Source organism: Sceloporus occidentalis, unplaced genomic scaffold (assembly GCF_023333645.1).
Source record: "Sceloporus occidentalis isolate IW3139 unplaced genomic scaffold, rSceOcc1.0.p SCAF_10, whole genome shotgun sequence".
In the NCBI taxonomy this organism is placed as follows: domain Eukaryota; kingdom Metazoa; phylum Chordata; class Lepidosauria; order Squamata; family Phrynosomatidae; genus Sceloporus; species Sceloporus occidentalis.
In genome coordinates, this window is record NW_028316990.1 from 28,846,447 (window position 1) to 28,864,523 (window position 18,077).

General features: G+C 42.7%; 2 protein-coding genes across 5 annotated transcripts in view; one reads left to right on the forward strand and one right to left on the reverse strand.

The window, feature by feature from the left end:
- The window catches only part of LOC149306281 (intraflagellar transport protein 140 homolog), an 82,931-nt gene extending 80,927 nt beyond the window's left edge, over positions 1 to 2,004 (forward strand). Inside the window, exon 32 of the mRNA XM_089540485.1 lies at positions 1,490 to 2,004. Within this exon, the coding sequence (XP_089396611.1) occupies positions 1,490 to 1,693 (204 nt within the window). The 3' untranslated portion in view covers positions 1,694 to 2,004. The remainder of the gene's footprint in view (positions 1 to 1,489) is intronic.
- The window catches only part of LOC149306283 (telomere length regulation protein TEL2 homolog), a 30,649-nt gene continuing 14,405 nt past the window's right edge, over positions 1,834 to 18,077 (reverse strand). For 3 of the 4 annotated variants that reach the window (XM_089540486.1, XM_089540487.1, XM_089540488.1), the window contains 14 exons: positions 17,278 to 17,419; positions 15,904 to 16,040; positions 15,010 to 15,098; positions 13,838 to 13,945; positions 13,630 to 13,718; positions 12,811 to 12,902; positions 11,238 to 11,354; positions 10,337 to 10,408; positions 9,530 to 9,700; positions 7,307 to 7,398; positions 6,519 to 6,618; positions 4,429 to 4,493; positions 3,841 to 3,956; positions 1,834 to 2,689 (listed from right to left, as the gene is read on the reverse strand). In XM_089540486.1, coding sequence (XP_089396612.1) covers positions 2,586 to 2,689; positions 3,841 to 3,956; positions 4,429 to 4,493; positions 6,519 to 6,618; positions 7,307 to 7,398; positions 9,530 to 9,700; positions 10,337 to 10,408; positions 11,238 to 11,354; positions 12,811 to 12,902; positions 13,630 to 13,718; positions 13,838 to 13,945; positions 15,010 to 15,098; positions 15,904 to 16,040; positions 17,278 to 17,419 — 1,494 coding nt within the window. In that variant the 3' untranslated portion in view covers positions 1,834 to 2,585. Of the gene's footprint in view, positions 2,690 to 3,840; positions 3,957 to 4,428; positions 4,494 to 6,518; positions 6,619 to 7,306; positions 7,399 to 9,529; positions 9,701 to 10,336; positions 10,409 to 11,237; positions 11,355 to 12,810; positions 12,903 to 13,629; positions 13,719 to 13,837; positions 13,946 to 15,009; positions 15,099 to 15,903; positions 16,041 to 17,277; positions 17,420 to 18,077 lie in introns of those variants that run through there. The other variant, XM_089540489.1, reaches the window with a different exon arrangement.

The following is an 18,077-nucleotide window of genomic DNA, read 5'->3' on the forward strand; positions in this document are numbered from 1 at the left end:
ACCACAAGTTGAACATGAGTGAACAGTGTGATGCGGCAGCTAAAAAGGCCAATGCTATTTTAGGCTGCATCAATAGAAGTATAGTGTCTAGATCAAGAGAAGTAATAGTGCCACTGTATTCTGCTTTGGTCAGGCCCCACCTAGAATATTGTGTCCAGTTCTGGGCGCCACAATTCAGAAAGGACATTGAGAAACTGGAGCGTGTCCAAAGGAGGGCGACAAAAATGGTGAAGGGTCTGGAAACCATGCCCTATGAGGAACGACTTAGGGAGCTGGGGATGTTTAGCCTGGAGAAAAGAAGGTTAAGAGGTGATATGATAGCCCTGTTTAAATATTTGAAAGGATGTCATATTGAGGAGGGAGCAAGCTTGTTTTCTGCTGCTCCAGAGAACAGGACCCGGAACAATGGATGCAAGCTACAGGAAAAGAGATTCCACCTGAACATTAGGAGGAACTTCCTGACAGTAAGGGCTGTTCGGCAGTGGAATGCACTTCCTCGGAAGGTGATAGAGTCTCCTTCCTTGGAGGTCTTTAAACAGAGGCTGGATGGCCATCTGTCGGGAATGCTTTGATTTGGATTTCCTGCATGGCAGGGGGTTGGACTGGATGGCCCCAGTGGTCTCTTCCAACTCTACGATTCTATGATTCTATGATTCTATTATTTTCTTGACAAGTCTTCACGGAATTTTCAATGTTATGATAATAGGGTGATAGCGGATGTTCTCAAGTATTATCCTTGTTCATTTGGATTCTCTCTCATACCCATCACACCACATAAACATTTCTTGGAGCTTATATTTGCATTTTTGATGTTGTGTGCCATCAAGTCATTTCTGACTTAAGGCAACCCTAAGGCCTATCACAGGGTTTTCTTAGCAAGGTTTATTCAGAAGGGTTTTTTGCTAGTGCCTCTGCCAGAGGCTGAGAGAATGTAACTTGGTTTCCATGGCTATGCAGGGATTCAAATCCTCGTCTCTAGAGTCATAGAGTCAAACACTCAAACTATAAACTAGTACTGTTAAAGCCCAAGTACTGAGGATTTTCTTCCCACTCTTTATAAGTTTCTAAATGTTACTGTAAGAATGCTAAGATCAAAACATATGTTTCTGCAGACGGAAATGTGTAGGTGTGTTGTAGTGACATATAAACTACAATCATCTACAACTATTCAGCTCCTTGTAGTATTTCAGTGGACATCCTAGATTCTAGAGTAAGCAGGCCACACATTATGATATGCAGAATTCAAAGATATAGCCGTGTTAGTCTGTAGAATCAATATTTAGAGAGATCTTGTAGTGCCTTTGAGTCTAACAAATAAAAATACGCTGCCATCTTCTTTATTTCAGTAAGTTTCAAAGGTGCTACACGATCTCTACATTATGATATGCACTTAATGTAACTTTTTAGTGCTATATATATACCTGGAATTGCTTTACCATTCTGTTAAAATGAAACAGCCCTTGGTGAGGACCACCCTTCTTCCCACTAGGCATATCAGTACCTGGAAGAGATGCGGAAAAAGATTCCCTGCGTGAACCTCAGTTATTATGTAAGCCAACAAATTGTGGAAGCAGTTCACAGAGGAATGGGCATCCCACTAAGCCGAAACCCTGCCCCAGAGAGAGTTCGCCACAACAGCATGGAGGAGAAAGAGGTGGAAGAGGATGTGGCCGATGAAGTCGAGGCTTTCTAAGGAGTTCCACCTGGGACCCTGGGAAGTGGGACAACCTTTCCTGCATTGCTGGAAAAAAGCTGGGAGATGGGCGAACCTCATTTTGCTAGGACCAAGTAAACCAATGCAAAGCCATCTTTTAATCTCTATCATTTATTTGGTTTATTTTTAATTTTTCACTGTGCTTGAAATGTACAGCTCTAAACTGTAGGTTTACACATTTTATAGCCAGTTACAAGATGGATAATCTATTTCAGGAATTGTTCAGAAAAAGCATTGCACTCATAAGCCTTGAATCCTCGGGTGTAAATAAAGTTAACAATATTCATATATCTTAATATTTTATTGTTTATTTATTTATTTACAAATGTCTTGAGTTAATGTTATCACAAAAGATGAGGCACTGGATTACAGTGGTTTCAGAGGTCCAGAAATTATTAACTGAGAGAAATATAAACGTAGGCTTCCATGTGTACCATCTGAAAAGCTGCTGTGATGAAAGTTACAACGAAGTGTCAGTGTTCTTATCCCTGTCTAGCATAAAAACCAAACATTTTTGTATGTGTGTTTCAGTACTTTCATACACACAGAGAGAAGTGTTGTGGAGAAGAAGTCGTCTGATCAAGCAGACTTCTCTTTTGCACACTGCCAGGTTTAATGGTGGCATGGGACATACCTTCTGCTGGTGACAGATAAGTCACATTACCTGGCACAAGGGGAAAAAAACCTGTGTGTAAATCCTCCCCATAGCTGAAAATATTTTCAGTTCATTTCACAAAACCAGTTCAATCCATTAGAATGACCTTACAATTCAGTAGCCTCTTTTCCTTTCCTCGCCTTTGCTGCAGAGACCGAGACGTAGATATTCTCGATCATTAGCTAGCCAGATATCAGCAAAAGGGCATCTTCTTCACTAGCGAGGAGGTATTTCTAGCTTTTTTTTCAGGTTTTCCATCAGTAGCAGATTCTGTATTGCCAGACTTCTACAATCACCATCTGAATCCTTCTCTGCAACATCTGCAGAAAACAGAATACAACAGACAAGAGGAGAGAAAAAACCAGTTTGAGGAAATTCCTTTAAAACATTATTGGAACTATCAAATGTGCTTCATTAAAGGAAGAATAAAAGGATATTATCCCTCCCCAAGTCTCCATTTATCTAACTTGTTTAATTTTAGTTTGAAACTCTTTGGCAACATTTCTTTGACACAATGCAGTTTCAGCGTAACCAAAACATCTCAGCACTGGCAGCAAAGCAAGATAAATGACAGTAGCCCAGTTTTTTCTCTTCACAAATCCAGGAAAGGAGTTGATCCAAGAGGTTTTAAAAGTTAGTGACTGAGGAGCCAGTGGAAGTTTATTGTCCTTTTGGGTCAGGATTTAAGCTATAACTGCCAGCTCATTTTTCTCTCCAGTATTTACCATTTGTATAAACTGTTTGCAATTGTGGCCAAATTACGAGTTCAGCAATTCTTCAGAAAACTTGCACAAGAGGACACCTTGACTATGCTATTGCTTGTGTGTGTCAGCAACTGTAGCCCTCCACTACTCTGAGATGCAAAGTATGGCAGCAACAATGAAAACACCTTTTACCAGTGCAGTTATAAATGCAGATCTGCAGTTACACCGTGCCTTCTCTTTGGAATATTCTCCAGTGTTTCTCTTCACACTAAATGGCACACTAACAGCCTGCCAGTTTTATTTTGGCAACATCTGCACCTGAAACAGCTGGGTAGTAAGGCGAGAGAGATCCAGCAAGGGAGGCCTTTCATCCTGGACAGTCTCACTCCTCAAAATGTCTGCTTGTGAGGCATCTGTCAGTAGGAACCATGCCAGAGAGGGGAAAGAAAAAAGTCTGGGAATTCTGTTCCTAATAGGCTTACTCAGTGGAAATCACAATGTCAGAACGGGGCGGTCTGAAAGTGGTGGGTCTCTGGGAGGATATCCTGTGTGTACAAGCAAAGTGTTCGAAACCCACAGCTAGGTCAGCTTGGCTACATGAGTCACTCTCAGCCCTGCTCTATTTATAAAGTGAACAAAAAAGGGAGATGAAGCTCATGTTTCTCACACTTCTTTGTTAACTGCATTTGAAACATTTGTGCAATTAGATTTAAGAACCGGAGACATACAACCTGAACGCACAGAAATTCAAAACAAAGCCTTCTCACCTGCCAGCCAGAACTGGATCTCTAAAAGTTCCTCTGTCATGTCCTCAAGAAGACGCTCAGCAGGGACACTAAGGAGCAAGGAGGAGACACAAGACAGGAGTCCTTGGCGTACATACCTGCAGGGAAAAGAAACACTGTTGCGAAGGTCTGCAGGAAAAGAGTGTTTTTATACCAACGAACAGCCCCTAACCCTGAATCTGCCTTCTGATGCTCCACCTTCACTATCCAAGTCACCAACCAATTTCTTTGAGTTCCATCTGGAAATTATAACAAGCTTTCAGCTCAGCAGATTTCTCTCTAGACATCACATATAAAATATAAATTTAAAAAGCTGCAGTAAGAAAGGTTGCACTAGATGCAAAAAAACTAACTGGAGAAGGATGTGTGGCTTCAAAGACCCCTTATTCTCTTTGCCCCAGAAGAGAAAGTAGCCTTCAGTGTGTGGGGATTACTACTGAGGACTCAAAATAGCAGAACAGCGCAAAGAACACAAAACTGCTTCACTTACTGGATTATAATCCCCCCATCTTTAGACACAAAAGTGTCCTTTTCTTATTATAGCCCAGCTAAACACTCATAGCAACTCACGTATCAGTGTGGAAACGTAGCACCCAAACAAATTCCAGCAGTGCTTTTCCCATTGTACTTGCTACCTGCAAACAGAGGCAAAGCAGAATCAAAGGGTGATATATTAAGCAAGGGGTGGACAATGGTCAGCATCTGAGGGGTGTATGGGCCCCACGAGATCTCAAAAACTTGCGCCCCTGCCATACTTCACACACCTTGAATTTTTTAGTCAATTTTTAAATTCCAAACATGCCTCTGCATAACCCCTGCGGAAATAGGGCAAAGGAAGCAAAAACTGGAAAGCATTCCATGGAATTCACAAAAGAAGAGACACATCTCAAGATGGACTTCTCTGGGTTGGTTAGGGGAAGAAACCATACAAAGTGAGCTTCACCTTATTGCCAACCAAACAAAGGCAGGAATGATGGATGAATTGTAGGCCAAAGCAGACTGGTGCTGTGCAGACGGCCACTTTGACCCATCAGTTCCTTGCTTGTGCCCAGAGCAGAGCTCTTTTTGGATCCTTACCTTGCGTCAAGTACTATAGCTATTCCTCTATACTGTCTTTTATTATTTAAGGTGACAGATCTACTGGGAAACAAGTCCCAGAGAAAGGGATGCTACAAAATCCTAAGCCTACCATCAAGGAAGTCTCTTTTCCATCTCTTTTCCTGCCACAGGTGAGATCAGAGTGGGCTGTGTAAGGAAAGAAGGCAAGTTTGGTTGCTCAGAGATTCAATATGCTAAATAAGCAAGCTACGGAGTAGTTAAGGGTGCCTCTTAGGTACTTGTTGCTGCATTGGTCTTCAGGGCACTAACTCCTAAGGAGCTGAAGGTTTCTTCAAAGATTCTGAAGAATAAAGAATGGAGTGCCCCCTATAAAAAGCCCACAAGGTTTCTGCTCTCTCCATTCAAGCTACCATTACAGAGTTCGTTTTTACAAGGGCTGTGCTCCTTTGGACTGAGTATATCCTACAGGATGGCAATTTGGATCAAAAAATCCCATACAGAGGACCTTGCAATTTTTTGCAGACTCCATGACAGACAACACTGCCTTTTCAGGCAGCACCACTGAAACATCCTAATTGCTAGATGGCCAGCATGGCTTAAACATTGGAGGATGGATGCCCATTCCTGTGCCAATCTTCACCTTCAAGGGGATTAAGCTTTTTGGGAGCAGGTCCTAAAGAATATGTTTGTGGAAACCAAGGATAAGAAACAGGCAGTGCCTGTCACTTCTAGACAAGTAGCAGATCAAGCATCTCGCAACTGGTTCTTTTCCCCATTTAGGGGGTTGGATGATCCAGAGATTTTTCCTCTTTAGTTTAGATCTCACTTACCATACTTGTCAGCAAGCATCATTTCCTAATCCCATGCCCACTAAAAAAGGAGATTTTCAACTTTTCAAGGGAGTGGAGAAACAGCAATGCCAACCACCTAACTCCTCAAGTAGGAGGCAGGTTCTGCTCCAAGAAGTCTGACTCAAATTATTTTGGCTCTTTGGGTTTTAAAGGTAATTGCCAAGGGTTACTCCTTGGAGTTCACTCAGACTCTAGGAAACTAATTTGTACCTTCTCCCAAACCAAAGTTATGACACTATAACTGGTTCATGCTCATGCAATTCAAGACCTCCTGCTTCTTTGGGGGCCATAGAGGAAGTTCCCACACATAAAATATTATCTGGATTCTACTTTGCGTTCTTTTAAATATACATTTTTAAAAATTTTCAAATTGTTATGATCATGAACAACCAAACAGGGCAGATTTAACAGTGTAAGTATTTGGTTGAATGCACCCAGAATGCCCAGTACCCAATGTGGCAGTTTCATTAGTAGCAAGTCCCATTTTGGAGCAAGCATCTTGAGATATGCCTCTTGCTTCTCCTTGGCTATAGGGAAAGCCTTTTTCAACTGTGAAAAAAATGGGAGTTTGTAGATTGGGGAAAAGAACCTCCAGGCCTAAAAAGTCTACTACAGGCCAGAAACACAGCAAAACTGCCTTTTCCAGCTCCCCAAGTACATTGCAGAAGATGAAGGAGTGCCATGCTTGTTGAATCTCAAGCCCAAAAACTAACAGAAGCATTTTTAAGTGCAGTGCCCCAGTAATCTTACCACAGAGTTGACAGCAAAGTACATCAGAATTGCTAAGGTATGTGCCAGCCTGCCCAGTACCAGGTGATCATCTCCCAGAAGGTCAAAGGTATTTAGTGGCCTGAAACGTAGAGAGGAAGAGTGTTTTGATGGGTTCACAATCCTCAGTTGGTTACTGCTTTTGGCTGCTGCCTTGCTTGGTGTTCATGGTAAGCAAAGCCAATTGGTTGGTCTTCATCAAATGTGTCTAAATACAGTCCTGTCTAGAAGCCAACAGGCTTCTTTGATAGAAGTGGGAGGACACAAAGGAAAGAAATACCTATATGCAACAGGACTCTTGGGGGTTTTTGCAGCAGCAGTTTCTGCAAAGGAAAAAACTAAACTGCATTTAAAAATAGTTTTGACTATGACTGCTGAAGCTGTAAAAAAATATGGCTGGACATCTGTACTCCCTCCTCCCATCCTGGCTTTTCCACACTCCTTTGGCACTGTATCATGTAGACGCAGCACCAGAGGAGTGCCGTGACACCACCCACCGTGTGGTGCGGCGCACGGCATCACACCAGCCTGAGGGTGGAGTCAGGGCATACATCGTGTAGACACCATGCCCCGACTCCACCCATAGGCCAGCCTAAGATGCCAATCTGTACAACCCCTATGAACCCAGTCATCAATTCTAAAGTGCAGCAAGAACCGGCTAAATCCAGCAGGCTGCCTGAGCCAATGCAAAAGCAAACACCAAAGTCAAAGTCTTGAGGAACCTCCACACCAACTCCAAATAACCAAAAACACTTGAAAGATGGTCTTACTTGTCAAAGTTCTGAAGAAGTGGAAAGAAAAAGTGACCAACAACAGGACCAAATCTGTTGGGTGCACACACTGGCTCCGCTTGGGACTTACCCTGTTCCAAAAACAACAATAAACAACAACAAAACAACCAAGAGAGGAGAGTCAGGAAGGAAATAAAGGGCAGACACAGAAGAAGGAGGCTTTCACGGCTGGCATCCATAGTTTTCTGTGGGCTTTTCAGGCTGTGTGGCCATGTTCTAGAAGAATTTATCCCTGATGTTTCGGCTGCAACTTTGGCTGTTTTACATGTTAATGGTGGAGTTAGTTTGTGTGTTGTACTATGTCGAATGGCCCAGCCTGAAGGTTTGTTGTGTGGAGGATATGTGAGGGGGATTTGTGTCTATTTAACTGGTAAATAGACACAAATCCCCCTTGCATTTCCCTCACACAACACAGCTCCAGGCTGCACCATTCGACACAGTACAACACACAAGTAACTCCACCGTTAACATGTAAAAAACCACTACCTCCCAAACAAGGGTCACTTCCATGCCGCCACCCTCTGAAGATCCCAGTCACAGTTGCTGGCAAAACATCAGGAATAAATTCTTCTAGAATGCAGCCCAACAAACCCATAGAAAACTATGACAGAAGAGGTTTCACAGAGCTAATCTTCTCTGTTACCCTCCCAAAGCAGCTCTTTCCTTGTGAGGAACCATCCTGCATCAGGCTAAGGGCTGCCCTCTTCTCCAAGCATTTTTAAAAGAAAGGTTAATTATTTAACTACGTATGTTACGGGATCTTGTAGCATCTCAGACTAACTGTGCAAAAGAAGTTGTTCCGGCCTGAGAGGGAGCGATCAGGCAGACCCAGCTCCATCAGGGCTAACCTGAAGGAAGAGGCTCCTCCCTCCTTAACTGTCATCTTCTAGCATGAGAGGGAGTGATCGGGCAGACCCAGCTCCATCAGGGCTAACCTGAAGGAAGAGACTCCTCCCTCATTAACTGTCATCTTCCGGCCTGAGAGGGAGTGATCAGGCAGACCCAGCTCCATCAGGGCTAGCCTGAAGAAAGAGACTCATCCCTCCTTAACTGTCATCTTCCAGCCTCCTATTCCCCTCCAGCTATGCTCTGACTGTGTGGGGGACAGGCTTGCGTACCCTAATGAAGTTGTGAGCTATGCTGGCGGTGGTATAATAGCCACTGGTAGGGCCTCCCATGCCAGACAGGTCACAACCGAAGGGTCTGACCAAGAGTGCTAAAGGGCAGGATGGGCTCTCTAGCCTTATGGCAACCATCCTAGGAGAAGGAAAACTCCAATCCCAAACCCGGGCAGATGGTGCTCGTCTAACCCTGTAAGGTCAACCATCTAAGAGAAGGAAACTCTAATCAAACCTACGACCCGAGGACCTCACTGCCACCCTCCATGCTTGTCAAGGCCTCAGCAGTCGAACCTCTGGTTTAAAGGGTGAGGCCAGTTCTGTGCACGCTGCGCTCCACCAGAAAAATCCATTGCACAGGCTCAAAAGATACATCCAACGTCATCAACGCGCTTGTAGAAAGCACGGATGGGTCCTTCCTGAATCTTCGTTCGCGAAGTAAAGCCAAGATTTCAAATTAACAGGGCTATATCTCTGGTTGTTGTTATTGTGTGCCTTGAAGTCATTTCTGACTTATGGCGACCCAAAGGTGAACTTATCATGGAGACTTGTTCAGAGGAGGTTTGCCTTCCCCGAGGCAGACAGCATGTGACTTGCCCAAGTCTTGCTGGGAATCAAACCCTGGTCTCCAGAGTCAGGTATCTAAATCTAAGCATAGCAAGCACTCAAGAAATCTCCATTCATATAAGCATATCAAAAGGGAACACGTGGAACCAAAACAAATGTGAAGCGTTTACCAATGAGGCTGGGATTTAGAGCATTGCAGTGCCAGCACTCCAAAGGAAGAGGCCTATATGTTTATGGGCATCGGGGAGAGGCAAAGGCTGAAGAGGGATGAACAGCAAATTTGTATGAGGAATAAAGTGTGTGTGTGTCCTCTCTCCCAATAAGAGAGTTGGGTCTGGCATACAGAGCTCTTTACCAAAGGAGAAGACAGATTACCCTTCATTAGACAGGCAGGCAGACTGTCACTCTCATAAGCACCCTGGAAGGTATGAACAATTTGTGTAGCTATTTTCACAAATCTAGCTGCAAGTTACTGTGGAACAAGGCACATAGTGTACTAGATCTCCTGATCTCTCACCTTTGCAAACCTTCGGGTCTTGCTTTTGATCCTTTCACCCACAACTTTTTGCCAATCTGAAGAAGAACCGCTGCTAGATTGAATCTGGATGTCGACACCTTTGGGACCCAGAAGCTGCTTTGGTTTTGGAGATACTGACTGAGACAGTTCCTGAGCTGCCATGGCCAGCACCTGGACATAGTGAAAAGAAGGGTCCACAGATTGGAAACTGCCAAGAGACATTCCAATCCTTAAGAAAGGGGACACCAGGGATTGTAGCAACCAGCGGGCCATTCAATTACTCTCAATGCAACCAAAACGGTGCTCAAAATTTTACAGAAGATGGAGAAACAGAGTGATTTCCAATTGGCAAGGGGTTCCACGCAAAGCTGCATTTTACCCTTTCTGTTTAACTTGTACACTGAACCCATCATACACAAAGCTGGATTAGACTCTGAAGAAGGGGGTGTGAAGATTGGAGGAAAGAACATCAACAATTGAAGGGGGAAAATGCAAAGGCAGACTAACAGCTAAACATTAAGAAAACAAAAACAATTACCACCAATGATTTACAGAACTTTAAAGTATGCTTCTTGAAGAAATCTTGTGCAGGTTGAGTCTCCTGTATCAGAAGTGTGTTCGCTGCGGCCCCGGAGTGATTGGTCCGGGAGCAGCTTCGGGCCACTCCTGGATGCCCATCTGTTTCGCCCTTCAGTCTCTATTCTATTCCATTCTATTGTACCCACTATGCAAACTGGCTCTTGCAAGATGTCCTTATATAAGGGGAAAGGGTTAGAAAGTGAAGTGGGACAACCAGGGGCCACTTACATCCAGAATGTCCATTCGCTGGCAGAGGCTGTAATTCAAGGAGTAGAACTCAGAGGTTAGATACTGGGCCACCTAGCAAATAGGAAATAAAAACGAATTTAGAGGTCTTTCCTGGTGCCTTCATCCTACAGCTTCTCTTAGCTGTGTCTCATTTGGCTCCTCAAACAGCCCTCTGCAGGGCTGGCAAGAAAACATAGTGAGAGAATTTTATAATCAGGATTTTTAGATATTTGTGGAGACTTTAGCTGTTAAATAGGAGCTGACCTGTGAGTTGTCACAGTCTGAACTCCAGTCAGTAAAATTATGTTAACAAACCAGGATGCTGTCCTAGAACAGTTCTTGGAATAGACCTGGCCAGTTGGTGGACACATCATGCGCACAGCTTAGAGCCCTCTGGGCGTCGTTCCTATACAATACCTTACTGAAAATAGGCAAGCACTCGATGCCAGCATGTTGTAGTGGTTTGAGCGTTCAACTATGACTCTGGAGACCACAGTTCATTTTCCTGCTCAGCCATGAAAACTCACTGGGTGACCTTGGGTGAGTTGCGTATTCTCAGCCCCAGAAAACCCCATGATAGGTTTTGCTTTTGGGGTTGCCATAAGTGAGAGATGACTTAAAGGCAAACAAAAATAATAACACAGTGACTAATGTTTTGGTCTCCTTTTATAGACAAATTGTGGATTAGCTCTGAATTATTTTATGCTTGCTTGCAACTGTATGTGTAAGACTGGCACCCTGCCTTCTGGAGACAGGCAGATCCATCATTTTTCTGGTTATCCCTTCTTGATCCACCAATAAACATAAACTCATTCAACCCACTTTTGTCAAGTCATTTGAATTTTCACACTACATCCCTTAATTCAACTAGACATTGCTCCCAAAGATTACAAGGACTCACTGAGATTGGGTCTATGACAACAATAGCCACCATGGCACGTTGTCGAAGTCCCATGAAGTCTTCTATGTAGCTTTTCTCTTCCAGATGCAGCAGTACTTTTGTTAATTCCACACTTATCTAAACAAAAGCAAGAACACCAAGTTACTGGTAGCCTTATGTTAAGTTCTAAAGAGAAGTCATAGCACTATCATTTCAGGGAAAACAAACCAGTAAATGGGGGCAGGGGGACCTGGCTTCTGTCAGTGTCCCCAAATCTTTTTCTGCCCTTCCCAGTAGCAGCACTGCTGCAGCCACCAGCTTCACTAGTCCCATTTACACAGGTACAGCAATACTTGTACCATTACCCTACGATGTTCAGGGTTTCAAATGGAACAACTGTACTTACCACCAAGGTTCCTTTTCTGCAATAATGTGGAGGGAATCCTTAAGCCGGATCTTGCTTCTCCCATGCAACCGGCTTCTTTAAAATGTACTGTAAATCATCTTGTTATTCCAGTGATGGAATAACAAACTCCAAACAGACACAAGAAAACTACCAGCAGCTCCAAAAGACAAAATTCTCACTGACCAGGGCAAGGATTCCCTCCTCAGAAAAGGAATTTTCATGGTAAATACCAGTATTTGTGTGAACCATATGCATGTATGTTTGCTCTGGCACAGCTGCAAGGAATCTGGCAACTTTTGCCTCTATTTTTTATTAGTGGCTATTTAGCACTGCGTCCAATTCAACTGATTTGTCAGTTTTATAACTCAAGGTTTGAAACTGACCTGTTTCAAACAATCATAGTTAAGATTAAACACAATTTATTAAGTTTGCAAGAACACGCTGTCATAACCTAAAAAAGAAGCAAATACAGTCACACCTCTTTATCTATGGATTTTTTATGCATGGAGTCAAGCATCCACAGCTTGAAAATATTCAAAAAAAGTATTAATTCCAAATAGCAAACCTTGATTTTCCATTTTATATAAGGGACACCATTTTGCTCTGCCATTATATTTAATGGGACTTGAGCATCCGTGGATTTTGCTATCTACAGGGGATCCAGGAACCAAAACCCAGCCGATAACAAGGGCCCACTGTACTTTTGTTGCTCTTCTTGCAGATGCCCTGGTGAAGATAGGGCAGAAGGGAATACACATGCCCATGGGTCAGTGCAATACACAGCCATCACAACCATGGTTTATTCCAATCCCAAGCCTAGCAGCGGTAACCTGACACTAAAGCTATGCAAAGGTGACACTGAGGTTCCCCAGACTTACCAGTCTTCTGAGGAGCAGAAAACCCCCACAAAGGCGCCTTAAAACACAGTGGTTCCTCAGTCTCTGCTGAAATTAGTGTTTTATCCTGCACCGCTGATAGATTGTGGGGTGGTATGTTATTGACTGTTGTGGAGTGTTATTGTGGCACCACTGACAACTGTCTTTATTTTCCAAAGGCAAAAGTTTGCTTTGACTGCATTGCATCACAAATCTGGTTGAAAATCCCAACCAATACCATAGGTAGGTTGGTTCTAAAGCAAAATCAGCATCGAAATCCAATAGTAACCATCAAGTACAAAGTTGCAATCACCTCTCCCACGGCTGCTGCATTCTTTCGGATCAGAGTCTCCAGGACATTCATTGTCGCTTCATATTTGTCTGCATCTTCAGGCCCAGTCAGGACTGAGGAAAACAACATGGAAAGGGACAAGTTAAAATTATTAGTCGGAAAAAAGGTAGCCACATACAAGAACATGTTGTGCCAAATCTGAAAGACTTTGACTGTGCTCTTCTGCCAAGACGTCTCCCCAGATGTCTTCCAACAGATCAGTAATGAGAGAAACCCTGTCCTGTGACATACAACAGAAACAACATGACATACAAGGAGGCATTGGGAGGGAGGAGGGGAAAAGCCAACTCCAGGCACAAGTTTTTAGTTCCAATGTTCTTTGAAAAGACTCACTGGGGTGCACAGAGTTCAATAAAGATAGAGCTACAATTGCGAGTGTCTCAGGACACCAGGCTGGGGAAAGGCGGTATACATCACCATGTCAGCACCATAAAAGGTACAGGAGGTTTCACAGGCAACCACCAGTTATGACAACTAGAACCAATTCACAGGAAAGCCTGTGACTGTGTAGAGCATTGTACACCGGAAACCTATATTCAAATATCCATTCAACTAGCAAGCTCACGAAGTTGCTCCAATCATACAAGCATTCTCATTCTGCCTAACCTACCTTATAGGGTCATTTTAAAGATAATTATAGGAAGTAGAGCCATGTATGCCTTCTTGAATGCTTAAACCTCTTGAACAAAGTTGGGATATAAACATCATACACATACAGAAACACACACAACGCACGAGAAAATAAACAATACTTCATATGTTCTGCCTCTCATCTCTTACTTTCAATACAGTCTCGGATGTAGGTGGGAGCCTTGATCTTTTTCAGTTCTTTGTCATGTGACATGTCATATGGAACAAGATCATCATCACTGGGGAAAAGACAAAGAAAAATCCCTTAGTGTGGTTGACCTCTTTAATTCACATACAGACTGCAAAAATTCCACAGCATAGTGCTATTGCTTAGCAATATGTTTTCTTTATCGCATACCTATCAAGCTCAGAGTCAGCTCCTTGATCCACTTCTGCAGATGTATCTGGATGTGCTTTCACACTGGGCTTCAGCACAGTTGTCAGAGCTGGGGCTGGTCTACTGATCCTACAGCAGCCAAAAAAGTGTAACTTTCAAAAGTTATATTGTCACTTAGGAGCACTAATCTAGAACTCTTCTTGCCTGAAAACACAGCATGCAGACTAGAGCATATGATCCTCTACTTGTGATTTCTGTGTTCCCTCTGATCTCCATAAAGTGTTTTTGCATAGTATACTAATTTTAAGGGTAGCAATGTTGGTCTGCTGCAGTTGAAATAATATGGAAACATCTTAAAGGTTCCCAATGAGATCATGATTTGGTCTTTCACATTTTAATTTGCTTGAGTTAAACTGTCTTCAGTTGCCTGTGTAGTTTTAGACCATATGAAAAATGCTTTTCAAGTGACTTAATTTTACTTGAACCTGAGATTTGAGGTTAGAAATATCTGAATATATTCAGATGAAATTGTGGCTAAGAGCTTTATTACTGCATAAGCTTTCATGGAACATATTCCCTTTCACAAGATGCAACAAGTATAACCTGTCAGTAATACTCTGTGACTTACGCACAAGTGTAAAAGAGAGGAGGAAAGTAAGAATTGAATTGTTGAAAGATATTGTTTAAATGTTGGAGTCAAACAGAATTTATACTGTGCATCTGTTTTCCATCAGTAGACCAAACTGGTGCCTTCCAGATACTTTGAACTACAACTCCCATCAGCAATGTTTAGGCAAACTACTACTGTACTGAGTTAGGCTTATAGTGAGAATCAGTGCAGTGTAGGAGAGTGACTGTGGTTAGTGCTGTGTAGGAGCTGGACTGGGATTTTTGAGATATTCAACTTCACACCCAGTAGCCAGCTTGTTGGGGGCAGTTAGCTTACACTTTGTAAACCTTTTAGTACATAAGAGGTATAGAAATATACTTGGTATTGCTATTGCTAATGAAGAAGATGCCACTGGCTCCATTCTTCTTGCAGCAGTGCCAGAGGAGGAGAGGGACTTAGGGAGTATGAACACCTGAGGCTTCAATTATGGGTTGGCAATATGCAAACTGAACTGAAGCCTCCAATAAGGAGAACAACAAAAGAAAGAAATCAGCTTCTAGTCCCATGAGAATGAAATGCTTGCCTGGTGCTTGGTGGATCACTGACAGAGGCGTCTTCTGGTCTCTCAGTCAGCAAGGATTTTAGTTCTCTAATTTCATCATCTTCTTCATACTAATACATTTAAAAGAAATAAAAACATTAGCTAAGAAGATTAGCAAAGCTTTTGGATGAAAGACTGTTGATTTGAAACAACTTTTGTGATGATGGTGATTGTTCTTGTGCAGAAAAGAGGTGAAAGACATGTGAGGCTTGCAGTTTTAGCTAGCTGCCAAGTTAAGTGTTAGGTCAGACCTGATGATACATTAGTCCCATTCAGATGTATCTTTGCTCTACGAACCTCACATCAGTGCACTCCCTCTTTCCTCCCTTTCATCTTGTCTCAAGATCTGTTGTCTCCCCACCCCCCCGCTGCCCCTGTTTTTAAACAAGCGGCTCTGAGAGCCTTTGTGGCTGAAGAGTGGGGTATAAAACTTCAAATAAAGCATACAATATAACAGGTAACAATGTTTGTTTAAAAGCAGAAACAGAAACTGGATCTGAATAACTATGGCATGTATAAGTTGTGATATCAGAACAAATCTAGATCTCCGACTATGTTTTGATGCTGGCTTGTTCTAACTAACTACAGATCCTTGAGTTCTGGTGTAATGAGGTACTAGGGCCTTCTGCGTGATTGTAGAAGAGAAGGGACTCATGAGCCTGGGGCCCATGCAAATTCATTCACAAAGCCAGTAATCATGTTTTCTCACTACATCTGAACCAAAGCAATGTAGCTATCTGACATATTTCTTTTCTTCCCAAATCTTAAATCACAGATGTTGGGATACAGCAGCAGAGGTACCTTCCATCAACACATTTAAAAAGAATATGTTTTTCCACAACAGAGAACTAGAAAAACTTCTCTCTGTCAGCTTACTTGAAATTTCAAGACAGGGCCATCAGGTGTTATCTTTTCACTAAGACACTCTGCTACAACCATTCCCATAAAACGGACCCGTGGCAAGTTGCTATCCAGATGGCATTTCATTCCTTCCATCAAACTTGTGAGTAGTTCTGGGAAGGCAAGCAGAAGCAAGATCAGTATAAAACACAGCTGTTTCCAATGAGATAGTCAGCTCAAATATTTCCAGATGTATATCCAAAAACGTAGAGGCAGGCAAAGAACTTTCTACCAAATGAAGTCCTGTGCGTCTTTTTCAACTTCTTTCGAAAGTTCAAATGCGGCTTTCTTGTACTGGAAAAATGGCATAGCGATTATCTTAGTGAGCCTTTGCCTCCCAGAGCTCCTTAAAACCATCCTCCAAGGAGGTAGAATGTAGCTTTTTAAGGTTACAACAAAGACCAACAAAAAAGTGCTGTGCCTCTTTCTAGTTGGGATAACATAAAGCCAGAGCTTGGAAAAGTTCATTTTTTGAACTACAACCCCCAAAATATCACTGATAAACATTCTGAGTGTCCTCAAAAGGAACTTTTCCATGTTCTGCACAGAACCCACATAAAACATCCTTGCATCAACACAATCTCTATGCATTCAAGTTTCAAAACTAGTACTTCAAATTAACAACTGAGTATGACTGGGTTTTGAAATGCAGATCGATTGGTGAAAGTCTGTTACGTGATTTCAGAATGTTATTAGATGACTGTCACTAGCGCTGATCATACATTTTATGAAGCTGAAATACAACCAGATACTTTTGCCAGTATCAGAAATAAAATCCTTGCCAGTCCTACAATCTTCTACGATGATTAATTTCTACAAGTGGCATTCTGCGTGATCAATCCTCCAGATGCAATGAACTTATCCAACAGGAGGAACCACCAAGCTCCACTTCTCAGTAGGAACATGAAAGTAATCCTGTCTCATCTTATTCAATAGCAATTTTGTAGTGTAGGAACAAATGACAACCCAAGCAAGAGCCTGGAAACACTGTTTTTTGGGGGGACTGAAACTCCCAAAATACTGGGAGCTATAATGTACAAACAACAGCAACATTTCCAGTCTCCAGTCATAGCCATGCTTCTGACCCAGTAAGCTACTAAATACTTCTAAAGAAAATACCTCCATGAGATGGGGATTGATACGGGAATTTTCAGAGTGCTCAGATCCACTTAAACCCACACATCCATTTTTAATTGCTTTGGAAGATTTGAGAGTTTGGTATCTCAACTCTCAGTCCAAATTGTCCAAATGGACAGTGAATGGGCTGCCATAGTGATGAAAGAACAGGCCAGAAACAGAAAATCAGTTCACTGAAAACCTTTTTGCTTTCCTCCATCTACTCTTTCTTACCTTGCCTGTTGCTTACTATTTCTTCCTCTTTCAGGTGAAAGAGGCAGATCAGGATGGCCTTGCTGATATACAACTGCTGCTCCACTGGGCAGTGCCTTATAGCACTGCTGCTTACCCAGGTCTCTAACAGCTCTTTAAAAACCTACATAAGAAAGGAAGCATCAAGATCAACACATCATTTTACACACAAGCCCCGCCAATCTCCCTTGGGCCTCTTCTCACAACAAGACCCTGATGTACCATGACCAGCGCATTGTTTTCAGCAGATGGAGGATATCTTTCTATGAGCTGATCTTCCTAATTGTTCCAATAGGTAGGGTTTTATAAATCAATCCTGTACATACCATGCCCTATGAGGAACGACTAAGGGAGCTAGGGATGTTTAGCCTGGAGAAGAGAAGGTTAAGAGGTGATATGATAGCCCTATTTAAATACTTGAAGAGATGTCATATTGATGAAGGAGCAAGCTTGTTTTCTGTTGCTCTAGAGAATAGAACCTGGGGCTATGGATGCAAGCTACAGAAAAAGAGATTCCACTAAAACATTAGGAGGAACTTCCTAAGAGTAAGGGCTGTTCAACAGTGGAACACACTCCTTCCTTGGAGTGTAGTGGAGTCTCCCTCCTTGCAGGTCTTTAAACAGAGGCTGGATGGCCATCTGTCAGGGATGCTTTGATTGAGAGTTCCTGCATGGCAGGGGTTTGGACCGGATGGCCCTTGTGGTCTCTTCCAACTCGATTCTATTGTACATTGGCTATTTAGACACAGCCAGTAGCACCAGGCAAGATAGCAGGTAAAGCT